The sequence below is a fragment of the Panthera onca genome, chromosome C1, assembly GCF_046562875.1.
Source record: "Panthera onca isolate mPanOnc1 chromosome C1, mPanOnc1 haplotype 2, whole genome shotgun sequence".
Classification (NCBI taxonomy): domain Eukaryota; kingdom Metazoa; phylum Chordata; class Mammalia; order Carnivora; family Felidae; genus Panthera; species Panthera onca.
The window spans coordinates 210,602,405-210,615,906 of NC_138346.1; the positions used below are offsets into that span (position 1 = coordinate 210,602,405).

General features: G+C 55.7%; 1 protein-coding gene across 4 annotated transcripts in view; it reads right to left on the minus strand.

Annotated features, from left to right (window-relative positions):
- The window catches only part of KAZN (kazrin, periplakin interacting protein), a 1,074,196-nt gene that overhangs the window by 44,274 nt on the left and 1,016,420 nt on the right, over positions 1 to 13,502 (minus strand). For all 4 annotated transcript variants that reach the window (XM_078452367.2, XM_078452366.2, XM_060625149.3 and 1 more), the window contains 2 exons: positions 11,526 to 11,576; positions 10,038 to 10,161 (listed from right to left, as the gene is read on the minus strand). In XM_078452367.2, coding sequence (XP_078308493.1) covers positions 10,038 to 10,161; positions 11,526 to 11,576 — 175 coding nt within the window. The remainder of the gene's footprint in view (positions 1 to 10,037; positions 10,162 to 11,525; positions 11,577 to 13,502) is intronic.

A 13,502-nucleotide genomic window follows, 5' to 3' on the forward strand; every position in this document is an offset into this window, starting at 1 on the left:
CAGTGGCCTCAGGAGATAGGCAGTTTTGTGTCCATCTCATGGAGGGGAAAACCGAGGCCCAAAGGGACTGGGTGAGTGAGTGGCTTCTTTGGGATCGAACCCAGAGGTCTGGCTCCAAAGCCTGGTCTTTCCTCAACGTTCCTCCCTGTACTGCTTGGTTTTTATCAGTTCTGCTGGGTTCAGGCTGTCGCCGAAACGATCGTGTGTTTCCCGCACACGCAAGGAGAGACGGAGGGGACCTGGCAGTGGCTCTCACACGCGAGTTGCAGTTGGTGACCCAGCCTGTCATCTCTGACCCTCAGAACCTGTAGACAGGCCCTCAGATTCCCTCTGGCCTGTCGAGAGCCTCCTTCCCTGTCGCCACAGCACTGGCGTCTGTGGTGACAGCTGCTAGGGGCAGATTTCTCTCCTTCCTGGCCTGCCCGCCCCCAACCGCAGGCTCCGTGCCGCCCCCCCCCGAGACATCGGTGTCCTAGCAAGGAAGGGAGCTGGCACTGTGTGTGCACGGACCCAGCTTGGATGTGCCACCAATGTCTGTGGCCTGTCCTGGGGAAAGCCATTAGGCAGCTCAGAGCTGGTGGGGAGACAGGGCAGGCGGGGCCAGCTGTGCCGGCAGGATGTGCCCATTCCTGTCCCTGTCCAAGGCCCTGTGGCAATGGACTGGGCCTCTCTGCCTATGCCTGGGACCCGGGACGGCCACAAGATAAATACCCTGGGGCTGGCACTTCTTAGCTAGCCCGCGGGGGCCCGTGTGCAGATGCCCTATACTGACTCAGGTCCTTTCTAACTAAGCAAAGGGGATAGAAAGAGGCCCACCTGGCCTTGATCCTGGCTCACTCCTTAAGGCACGTGGGAATCCCACACGAGCCTCAGGAACTTTCCAGGGCTAAATGATGTCAGAAGTGTGGTGGGCTCCAAGCTCTGCAAAGAACCACTGGCTTAGCGCCTCCAAGCACAGGATACAGGGGCTGAAGGAGTCGCCCATTGCCACACGTCCCAGAGGGGTAGGGGGTGCTCCATGGAACTAGACAAAAAACGCAGCGTCCTTGGGGCACCTGGATGGCTCGGTCAGTTAAGCATCTGACTCCTGGTTTCGGCTCAGGTCGTGATTTCACGGTTCGTGGGTTCGGGCCCCGCGTCAGGCTCCACACTGTGCAAGCCTGCTTGGGATTCTCTCTCTCTCTCCCTCTCTCTACCCCTCTCCTGCTTGTGTTCTCTCTCTATCAAAATAAACCTTAAAAAATGCATGGTTCTGTGGTCCATTAAGTTTGGGAAACACGAGGTGGAAAAAAGTGTGGTATTTTTCTTCACTGCAGAACTTGTCAGAGCCTTACAGAGCTAACGTGTTGTGTTGATTCTCTAAGGGTTAGAGACACGGCATTGTTTCCAAGACGACCCAAGCATTTATTCCCCGCCATCCCCCCTCGCCGCGCCCCGAATCTTGTGGTCTGCTCAGAGCCTGGGTTCTAGAACCGGCTCAGCCATTCCCATCCGTAATGTGAGGGGAGTGGGCAAGAAGCCACGAGAGCCCTCTCACCTCTAATTCACGCTTGTACTAAGCTTCCTTCACACCTATACTGAGGGGCCTGCCTGCCCCTCTCACAGGGCGGGTGAGGGGCTGAAATGAGATCACTGCCGTCATTGTCCTCACCAACATCATCGCGGCTGACATTTACTGCCACCTGAGCTAAGCCTTTTCCATATGCGGGAACTCCTTCCTTCCTTGCGGCCACCCCTTGACGATGCTTTATTGTCCCCAGCGTACAGGTGAGGAAACTGAGGCCCAGCCAGGTTCACTGACTTGCCTGAGGTTACCAGGGAGCCGATGTCAGGACTAAGGGCTACCAGGGCACACCCTCTTAGCCTTGACCCTGGTCTGCCCGAGAAAGAGCGTTACAAACTGTGAAGGGCTGCTCCCTGGCAGGGGCATTCTTCTGTGTAATGTTGCTGTGGTTCATCCAGGGGACCTGGGGACCAGGGGACCTGGATGTGGCCTCCTGGGGCGGGGCTCGGGCCCTCCCTTTGCGGGCTTTCCCGTTCTGCCAGAGTGAGGAGGAAAGGGGTCTGGGCCACCTCTTCCTGGTGCGGAGCAGGGCTGAGGGGTCTGGGGGTGCCCAGGGGAGCGACTTCTCCACGGTGAGGGGTGCGGGAGGAGGTCTGAGGCCGCCCACGGGACAGAGATCAGACGACCGAACCCACGGGTTAGGGTTTCACACTGCCTTGGCATTACAAACCCTTCGTGCCAACGAAATCGTATCTGTAAGAGAAATATACTGGCCTTTGGGCTGAAGGGCATGAGTTTGGGGGGGGGGGGGGAGATGGCCTCGGACATCAAGGACTCCTAGGATGCCATAGGCCACCACTGCCCTGGCTTATTTTGGAGGGTGTCTGAGGCCCAGAGAGGGGGACTGACTTGCCAGTGGTCACACAGCGAGTCCTTGGCCACGCTGGGAACGGGAAGTCCAGAGCCGGGCTCCGGGCTCCCGCCTGCACTGGGCTGGGGTGGTGGGGCTCTTGGGTTGCAGGCTGGGCCTCCTTAGGAGCCTGAGGGCAGGGTCTGGGCAGAGCCCTGCTGGGCCCCTCCCTCAGTAGCAGCATCGCCCAGACTGCTCCCCGGGGCACAGCTCGGGCAGCCTGGCTCCCAATGTGTAGGGCTCAGCATCTGCTGTCCACGGGGCACCGTCGGGCCCCGGCCAAGTCTGAGATGGCAGGTGCCACGCTCAGAACTTGGCCTGCACCCAGGTCTGACTTCTGTCCCCCCCCCCCCCCCTTCCTGGCTGTGTGCCTCTAGAATTGGGCACCTCTCTGTGACTCTAACAGGTGTACCGCTGGGGGTTCTGCCCAGGGGTGGGGGTGGGGGGGCAGCAGGTACACCAATGCCAGACCCCTTCGCTCTCTGCTCCTCAGGGCCTGGCCTGAGCATGGTTCCGCCCTCCCCGAGGGATCTGGAGCTGCCCCGGAAAGGCAGCCTCGCCCTCCCTAGTCATGGTCCCTTGGGGAAATTTCCCAATGGCAAGTGTATGCTGAAACCCGTGGGCAGGATGCCACCCTCAGCTACTGCCCCATGGAACGAACCTCTGGCAGCTGAGCCCACAAGGGGGAACTTGTTCGGTACACAGATCCCAGGGCCTCACCCCCCCCCCCCCCCAGACCTGATTTAGTAGGTATAAGATGGAGCCTGGGAATCTGTATCCTCAAAACTCAAGGCGCGGTCAGGTTTCTCAACTACCGATCTGTGTGTGGTTCTCTTTTCTTTCCCTCCCTCCCTCTTTCTCATGTTTTTTCCTGTCGTGGGACCCTCCACATGGACTCCTGCATGTAGGTACAGCGTGCAACAGATAAGAGCAGAGCTTGTGGCCGAAGGTAGGACCGGAGCCCTGCCCGCTGATTCTTTTATCAGCTATGGCAGCCTCTGGAGTGACCTGAGGAACGCTCAAGGGTTCCATGGAACACAGTTTGAAAACTACTGCTTATTCCACTTCCTTCCTCTGTTGGGTAGAAAAACTGAGCCCCAAAGAGCAAGCCTGCATGGGGCTGGGCTAGTGAGGCTTTGTTAAGTTCTCTGAAGCTTCCTATTGATATTGTCCCTGGGGGAGACCATACAGCACAATTACTGATGACATAGACTCTGGAGTCAGACCAGTGCTGGAGTTGAAACCCGGTTCTGCCTCTTCCTGGCTGTGTGACTTTGGGCAGAAACTTGACCTCTCTGTGCCTTGGTTTGTTCATCTATAAAATGGGGATAATAACAGTATCTATCCTGGAGGGTTACTGGGAAGATCAGATAAGTGAATATTTGCACAGAGTTTGAGGCATGTGAGACCGGGCTGGCCCCGAGTTCTGACACACGTGTCCTTATACGTGTGCCCCCCCGGGGTGACCTGGGGGCTTCTGTCCCAAGCACTTAGGCTTGGGCAGCCTAATCGCTGTGCTGGCCACAGCAGGGAGTAGGTTTCTCCTTCGAATCTAGAAAGAATGGCGTCACGGCTGGTGGACGCTCTGGGCCAGCAGGTCCAAGCCTCCCTGTTCTGAGGCGGGGAAGCCTGGGTTCTCTCACAGAGCAGCACTGGAACTACATCTGGACTCTGTGGAGAGGGTACACAGCTGGAGGGATATCAGGTCCACACAGCCTGATGACCAGGTTTTATCCCCAGGGACAAGTTTTGCTTGAGTCCTCTTTGCGCTCAAGATGTGTATCAAGCCGCCTCCACACTTTTTTCCTACCCCCGATGGAACTTAAATCCACTCAGATCACGGGGGAATGCGGGCCACGTGGGGCCAGTGCTTTCCAGGCTCCAAAACGCATGCAGCGCTCATTTCTGAGCCTGTGAGGAGGGGAGAGGACGAGAGGACACCGAGGCTCACGGGTGAGACAACTCGCTTGAAATCAGATGCAGGGGCCGGAGCTGGAGTGATGATCCAGGCACGGCCTGGCCCCGCTGGGGAGGGGGAGGGGCTGCAAGGGTCCTCCACATGGAGCACGGCGTGCAGTTTCATAGATTCTCTTGTTTTGGTGCAATTAACTGCTATTTACTGGTAACCCGTTAAGAAAGCAATCAGACAAAACCTGAAACTCAGTAATGCAGACGAGCAGTCCGCCAGCATGTCCTGGGGCCTCGGATTCAGAAGGGCGACTGCTACAAGCAGCCCAACGATGTCGCCAGGCCTTCCTGGGGACGGGCTGGGCAATGGGAGGTCCTGCCACGTTCAGGAAGACCGGGGCAAGAGTTTCAGTTACTGCTGTTCTTGCTGCTTAAAGATCAGTCCTCTTGGGATCATGTTCTCATGGACTGTTTGCTGGGGACGGTGGTCAGAGCCCTTAAGAGTACACACAGGGTTGCATATTTGCGTATGTTTTTCAGTAAGTGGGCTTCACGACCCCAGGTGGCGGTGGTTCTGGGATGAACTGTCCACACCCCGGCTGCCAGCAAGATCTACACCCGCGGTTGGCCTGTACCGTGACACTTCACTAGCGATGCACTGATGTTTATGTTCAAACGCTTCTAATGTACAGTCCAGATCAAACTCCTACGTTATCTTCACGTTTATAGGGCATTCCTTCATAACCTAAGCTTATGAACCCTCTTCTAAGATAAAGCTGTGATTGCATGTATTCCCTCCTGATACTTTATTATCGCCAAGTTCTTTTCCTACTCGACAATGGGAACAGGTGGGAGATGTGGGCCTATGGCAGTGTTTGCCCCACCTAGTGGGGTGTGAATGGAAAAAACTTCGGAGCCGTTTGTTGGGAGCAGATGGGCTGGGGGGGGGGTGTCTGTGAGGCCCGTGTTGTGAGAATGCAGGTTTTGGGTGAGAGGCCCTGTAGCTATTTTAAAACTCCCGGTCAAAGGGCTGGTGACCCCGTATGTTGCAGCCACACGGCACTGGGATTCCCCACTGGGCGTGGGTGTGGGTGGCTCCCGGGCCCAGGCTGTGGCCAGGATGGGAGACGCCGCCTCACGTCGGGGGCGGAGCTAACCCCGAGACTGCGGCAGCTCTGTGCAGCGAGGGGTCCTGCAGCAGGGCAAACGGGGGCACGCCTCTGGCCCGGATGGAGCACCAGTGCGGGACAAGAGCTTGTATGTAGTCTGCCTGCCCCAGTTCCTCCCAGGGGTGGGGCTCCCTGACCTGGGGGTAAAAGGCTGCCGGAATGGATAGAGTAGGTGCAGTCCCACCAGCAAGGAAGTGCTAGGCTGTGCCACAGACTCCTGGTGGGCAAGGTGAGCTGCCAACCAGGCCCAGCCCCTCACTGCCCAGGTGGTAGAGTGGCCAAGGCACTATGGACTCCCTAGGTTTGAAATCCAGCTCTGTTCTTTACTAGCCCCTTGACCCTGGACGATTTACTTAACCTCAGTTTTCTCATCAAAAATGTAGTGATCTCGTCAGTTATGGGAGGGTTAACTGAGTTAATGCGTGTAAAATGTGCAGCATAGACCATGGCTCGTGGGAAGTGCTTAATAATTGTTAGATATTATTATTATGTTATTAGGTTGTATCTGTTGGAGCCTGCCAGCACGGGTGGGAGAGCACGTGGAGGGGCCACTGAGTACAGCTGTGCAGGTTGTGCACTGTACAACTCAGGGCACCATTTCCACAGTAGTGCCTTCTGGAGTAGTGCAGTACGCAACCTGTGGGGCTGTACCCTGGCCCTAGATGCCCTGGGCATCCCGACTTCAATTTCTAATAGGTACCACTTGAAGTCGGACCATTTGGGGGCAAGGTCTCGGAGAAGATTAACAAAGGAGGTAGTGTGGCTTTTGAGTCGAGCTACACAGCTTCGAATGAGGTATGGCTCAGCCCTTGAAAAGGTTACAGGGCTAGAGGAGCGATAGTTAGAATCTTGGCCAGGTCACTCCTCTCTGGGCCAAAGTTCTTCCCATCAGTCCAGGGCGGGTAGGGTGGGGTGGTGGAGTTAGTTTCGGGATGACAGAAAGGCTTTCCCCTTGTATGCCAAAGTCTAACTGATCGGCAGGGGCTGTCTGAGGCTTTGTAAAGTGAAGAAATCAGAGGCTGCTTTGGGCTGGGTGGGAGGGGCTCTTTGATTGATTAGTGATGTCTGCATGAGGCCAGAGAGCGGGGAGCAATGGCATGTAAGTTTGGGCTTCTCACCCTCCTCAGCCCAGTGGTTCTCCATGCTGACTGCACCTTAGAATGCACCAGAGAAGGCTTAACCACGCTCTGATTCAGGGATGTGGCCTGGCATCGGTTAACGGTTTTCACAAGCTCTGCAGGTGATTCTAACGTGTGGCCAGGTTGAGAACTGCCGGGGTGGACGTCCCTAAGTTCCCCAAGTCCTGAGCTGCACGACTTCTCGGCATGGTTCATAGATCATAGAACTTTGAGCTTTCTTCCAGCAGAAATGACAGGGGCTTCCATCAGTTTGATTGCTGGAGAGGATTTGTCTTTAAGTTGGGAGATAGAGGTCGAAGGCCCTGGCTGCAATCGGGGGTTGGGTATCCAGGGTGACCTATTCTCGGGCAACACTGTGGAGTTTCACTGGGAAGAGGCCCAGGCTTTGCATCGGAGGGATCTCCTGGGACTCGAAAAAGCCTGGCCCACACTGGCTTGATCAGGAAAGTCCTGTGACTCCATTGATTTCTCTCTTAAGCTCCTCTCCTGTCCCCAGGGTAGGTGGGACGTTGGGACGATGCAGAGGCCCACTGAGGTCTGCAGGAAGTAACATGCCCCAAACTCACAGGCCCGTTTCTGGGCCTTTGGAAGGATGGCCGGGGAGAGAAGGAAGCAGAGGAAAGCTGACCGGGGCCGCTGGACTGGAGAACTCAGGGCCAGGGTGCCAGGCTTACAGGTGGCACGATAGGACCACAGGCAGCCCTGGATGCTGACAGCTCCCCCAAATTACAGTCAGGGCGGCCAAGGTGAGAGGTTTCTGGGAGGCCACCCTGGCCTCCGCCCCCACCACGGGCCCAGAATTCAGCCAGAATTCAGCCAGCTTTCCTCGGCCCCTCCGGACCCAGCCCTGGAATTTCAAGGAGCAGGCCATGCAGGGGCTTTGCCCCCCGCCCGGAGCAAGATAGAAGCACTCAAATAACATAGAGTTCAATAATATTTTAAAATAAGCTTTATTTAGATTTTTTTTTTTTATATTTTATATTTGCATCCATGCCTTCGAGAAACCTTCCCCATGGGAAAAGTTATTTTCAACTAATTTACCCATAACTCATTCGCTATTTGACGTAGTTCTCTTAAATAAATCATCCTTAGTAACTCTTAGATTTATCTCCTAATTTACAAAAACTGAAATGAAAAGGAACTACTGAATCATTACCAGGAGTGGTTGCAATCTTATGTTCTCATAAGTAAAGGGCAAACAATAAAAAATCAACCGAAAGGAAACAAAAAATCACGGGGGAAGAAAAGTGTTTTCTAAAGTCTCTCTCCGTAGAGAAAGATGTCAGCTCCGGCCGCGCTCCCTCACCGCCAGGCTCGGTTAAACAGCTTAGCCGAAGGAGGCCCGAAAGATCCTTATTAGGTACCCTGCCTGCTCTTGCCCAGCAACCGCCCCCCCCCGCCCCCGGCCCCCACCGAGTCAGAAGGAAAGGGAACAGCCTACTGGTGCTTTTTTGTTTGCTTTAGAGACTCTGGACAATATATCCTATCTTTCTGATAGAGATTTTCCAGCACTTTCAAATCTCCTTTCTTTGTAAGCGCTGAAAATGTTACAGTTAGCAGAAAGCGCCACTACTGTTGTGCAGAGGGTGCGGGTCATCGAGCTGTGTTAGTAGTTAAGGTGAAGCGGGGGGAGGGGGGGGGATCCACAGGTCAACAAAAGAAAAGGTGAAGCTAGTTTTAGGCCTTAGGAGGCCCTGGCTTAGAAGCTCACGAGTTCTCCATCACCTGGCGTTACAATGCACACGGTTCCTTTGCTGGTGAAGCCTCCCTGGGGCCAATGTTGCTCCCCAAACGGGCCGATTTCCTGCCAGCCCTTCTCTCCTGGGGTGAGGGGGCTCAGGCTGTTGTGACAAGTTGGGGGACAGGGCCCAAGGGATCCCGGGAGATTCTATTAAGTGTGGCTGGAGGAACCAGCCAGAATGGGGAGGGCAGAGAGGTTCTGATGCCGGACACTGTGTCCCCAGCAGCCCTCCCCTTGAGGTGGGTGCCTCCCCCAAGGACACCTGCCTGGCCAACATGCAGAATGACCCGAGGATGAGAAAGACACAGCTGCAGGGAAGAACCTATGGCCTCTCGAGGCCCCTCGTGGCACCGACTCGGGCCGAGGGTCCCTGTGGCCATACCCTGTGGTCATGTGATTGGCTGTCTCACTCTGAACTCAACCGCTCTCACAAAAGACAGACCCGAGAGAAGGTGACCATCACAGCTGGCCCTCTGCTCACTGAGGTCAGTTTTCCTTATTTCAGATAAATAAATAGATATTTAGAAAGGGGGAAGAGCTACGGGTGGGAAGGAAGGTGGAGTGCACTTCCATGCAGGGGCCGAAGAACGGGGGAGAAAGAGAAGAAAGAACGGAAAAAAGCAAGCTTTGAAATCCAATGGTCCTTGGGTTCTGGCCACCCTAAAGTCTACCTTGCACAGTTTGGCAGCAGCATGATAATAGAACAGACAAGTCAACAAAACACCCGCCTCCCGCCCACCCCATGGAAAAATATACATTCCAATATTTATGTAATAATTTAGATAGAATAAGTCTTCTGCGTTTGTGCAAATAAATTAAACGGAACAATTTTCTTTTTTTTTTTTTTTTCCATAAAGAAAGAAACGGCAACGCAATTTAAAAACTGGCAGGCCGTTAAAAAGAGCCCGTTTGACCTCCGGCACGCCGAGCCAAGGTAAGCCGCCCCCCTCCCCCCCGCCGCCCCCAATCCCCTGGCCGGGCTCCGGGTCTTGGCGAGGAGCCGACCTTACCCGACCACTTGGGCAGCTTGCGGATTAAAGTGACTCGGCGCCCCGGGGACAGGGTCTGGTCCCACGCGTTCACACCTGGGGGGCGGGGGGGGGGGGCGGGGGAACGGGACAGCAAAAACAGACCACATCCTTGGGCAGACGGGCTCCAAGAGTAGCAGTTTGGACAAGGGACATTTACAAGCACGGAGTGCACAATAGTTTTGTTATTTACAAATACACAGCAGTCCTTCAAGTTTTCAAGTTTCATAAAAAAGGAGGAGGGGAGGAGAAGGGGGGGGGGAGGGTGAAAAAAAAACAACCCAACGAACCGAACAAAAAAAAAACAAAACACGGAAAAGAAACAGAAACAAACCCATATTAACAACACGACTGTATCGCTCCGAGGACGACAGAGAGTTGACAGAGTCACACACGGTTGGAGTATGTACATCAATTACAGAGGTGGCGCCGCAGGGGGCGGGGCCCGCGCTCGGCCACGCCCAGCACCCACGTGCGCGGGAGCTCGCGCCCGCACACGCCCCGCCACGCACGCCCCGCCGCGCCCCCCCTCCCCCGCACGCACGTCCACACGCACAGACACGCCTGCGCGCGGCAGGCGCAGGGAGGCGGGTATCACCAGTCCGCGTCCTCCTCTATGTAATAATCAGGGGCGGTACCATCAAAGAGGCCGGGGTCGAGGGACTTCCGCTGCTTCCCTCTGGCGAAGACGCGCGAGATGGAGCCGAATCCCATCTTCTCTTTCTTCTTTTTCCGTTTTTGGTCTTCAAGATCCTCTAGTGACTGAGGAGTCGGGCGGGCGGCGGGGGTAGAAGGAGAAGAACAAAGCCACCTGAGCTGGGTGCGGGGGGGGGGGGGGGGGGGAAGAGGGGCAGAGGGACAGGGGGCGGGCAGGGGCCACGGGTGGGTGAAATGCCAGGGTCTGCCCCTCCTCGCTGGCGGAGCCCACTTGGGCCAGTTGCGGAAGCTCTCTGGGACCACGGCGGGACCCACCCGAGGCCGCTGTGAGGGTGGCAGCGAGGACTACCGTGCTTACAGCAGTGCCGCGTTATAATAACCCTTTAAATGACCGCTAGCTGCCGCTCTACAGCTGTCAGTTTGCCCACACCCTTGGGGTGCTTCCTGAGGGCCTGCAGGAGCGCGTCTGCGCACTTGGCTCCCGCTGGGCCCAGGCCTCGTCTGCGGGGACACTGCGGCAGGGGTACGGGTTGCCTGTAAAAAGAAAGTCCCCATGGGAAAGGAGAACCAGGGGAGCCCGGAAAATGAGGAAGGGGGCGACCTGAGCTTCGTGCCAGCCACGAGCAAGGGCCCTGGACCTTAAGGCCTTGGCCAAGAGGGTGGACTAGAGCAGGGAGGCTGGAGCTTGAGTTCTCGTCCTAACTAGGTCACTACCCATGGACTCTTGGAGTGCCCCTTGCCTCTCTCTCTGAGCCCAAGACCACAGTGATGTCGGGGATAGCCTCCTGTGCGGGCTAATGGGCCAGAGGGTGGTGTCTATAGGAGGGCTTTACAAACTGTCGAGTGCCTTACACAAAGACACGGAGTGTCATTGGGCAAAAGATGGAGGTTAGACTAATGGTGCCCAAAACACACCAGAATTACCTGAATTCCAGGGCCCATCCCATACCTGGGGGCTCAGATCCTTCAGGCTTAAAGGCCCCCGGAATCTGCATTTGCAAAGTCTTTCCTGGTGGACCCTGATGGAGATGGGCCGTGCACAGACCAGCATCTGGGGACCCCAGGACTAGAGAGTCCGTCTCAGAGACCCCTCTCGACTCTCAGTTCAGGTTTTCCTGCCTGCGGTCCCCTCCTCACTGCTGACAGGGTACTGAAAGAACAGTTTCTTGCAGCAAGGGACCCAGTGAGCCTCTGGCCTGGGTCATCAACCATTGGCTGCCAGGAGCCACTCACCAGGGCAGTGGGACGGAGGATGTATGATGCACTGAGTGGGTCCACGGACTGGAAAGGGGACTGGGGAGGGCAGACGAGGCCCTGAGCCTGGCTCAGACGCCAAACCTGGATTGACTGAAGCAGCGGCTTCACTCTTCTCTGCCTTGGGTGTCCAAGAATGGAAGTGGGGATGCCGAGGGCCCAGGGGAACAAGGGGTGGGGGAGTGGGCCCAAATGGCCAGGGGAGGCACACCTACCTGTACAATAGGGTTGTGCAGGTTCTTCTGAACTGGGCCGGGACTGTCGCCCTGCAGCCAAAAAGAGGGAGAAGATGAAACCGACACGAGACCCGTGGGAGCAGAGGTGGCTCGTGGCCCGTGGGGCCTTCCGTGGAAGGAAGCCCTCTCTCGGGGACCACCCTGCCTCTGTGCTGGGGAACCCACCCCCACCCGCCCTGAAGCAGACACTCCCAGATGGCTCAGCAATGGCACCTGGGGTTCAAGATGCTGCCTGGTCCAGAGGTCCTGGGGTGCTCTTGCCTCCTCAGGTCTCTCAATGACCCCCTTCCCCCACCCAACACCCAGTGATCAACAGATCAGTCAACTGAAGGCTTCTAAGTTCCTGTCCCACTTGGCCCATCAAGTTGGGACTGGAGGTTGTTTATACTTGGGATTTTTCATAAAGAAATATGGTTTTAAAGACCACAAAAAAATTTCTGGACAGGAAGACACGGGAGACCATGTAGCTTCTAATCCCCCCCCCCCCCCCCCCAATTCAACGCATCTCTTATTCTCTGGGGGTGCAGGCAGGGCTCATTAGCCTGATTTACAGATCCAGAGAGGCTCTGGACAACCCAACGTGATGGAACTAATTGTAAGCCGAACAGGAACAGATCTGGGACTGTTTCTTCCTGGTCCAGTGCTGCTTTCCTGTGGGCAGGCAAAGGTGGCTGGACGCAAAGCCTTCGCTACAGCCCAGACTCTGGCTGCCCTGCCTGGGGGGCAAACGGATCACAAGTCATTAGTAGGGGGGGCCTCTGATGGTGGTTTCCAGAATTGCAGGCAAAATATCCATGAAAAAAACAATGTCATTTGGGCCGACGTCCATCAGTCTTCAACTTCCCTGCACTTGGTCCCCACCTCTGCTCTAAATTAGTGGCCACAGAGTAAGAGGATGGGGAAGTCCTTGGTCTGGGCTGGCCTGTTCTTGCTGGTACCAGGTCCAAGGCCCGAGAACACAGGGTTACCCGGTGCTTTTTCTAGGCTCTTCTTGGCTTACCTGTGTGCACATCTGCTGAAATGGGGGATGAACGTGGCTGAGGGTGGGCGGGAATGGAACAAATGCTAGTTTAGTCTTTAGTCCCAGCCCAAGGTTTGCCAACAGAAACTAATCTGGGGGGCCACGGAGATAGGTCTGCTTTAATGGGGAAGAGAATGAAGCCAGTGCCCACTGAAATGGCTGTGTGCAGACAACTGGCTTATCAAAGCACCCCTTTCCTGGCAGCAGGGCCCCTGTGATCTCGGAAATAAATATGCTGGACTGCCACCTGGAGCAGCCGGTATGTGTCAAGGCCAAGTTGAGCAAAAGGCTAGGCCAAATGCAATTCAAGAGGTCTTTAGAGAACCCGTGCTGAGAATGGGCTTTCCTACGGGATTTTGGCTATCAGAGCCCCCTTGGGCCCACCACAAGAAGACAAAATATGGCACCTGGGAAGGTCTTCTCATTGGGGGTGTGCATGGCTGCTCTGAAGTCTCTGGCCCATGGTCGAAGAACGGGGGGACCCTTGGCTGTGAGTACAGCCCATCAGCGGTCCCGCAGAACCAGAGGACAGATGTCCGAGGCCCTCTAGTGGCCCTCGTTCTGTCCTTCAAGACCACCTTTGTCACGGGGTTCTGTCGTGGCAACTAGAGAAGAACAGATTGCTTCCTTAAAGCCCCAGTTAACAAAGAATCCCAGCCTTGAGTGGGATTCAGGCCCGAAGCGACCTTCTTGGCATCCTGCCTGGGCTGAATGAAGCCCCGGGCCAGCGAACCCTACGGTCCATGTTGCCAGGTGAAGGCAACTATTTTCATTTCAGGCTTAGCTGCTTTTAGTAGTAGTCTTTAGCTACTCTCCATTGTTCTTGTAGACTGGACAAAACTTTCCAGTACGATTATTCATCTATAGAAAAGTTACTGATTTTTCTACACTGATTTTCAACCAGTCCCGTTAATGTACTTGGTCATTATCGGTTC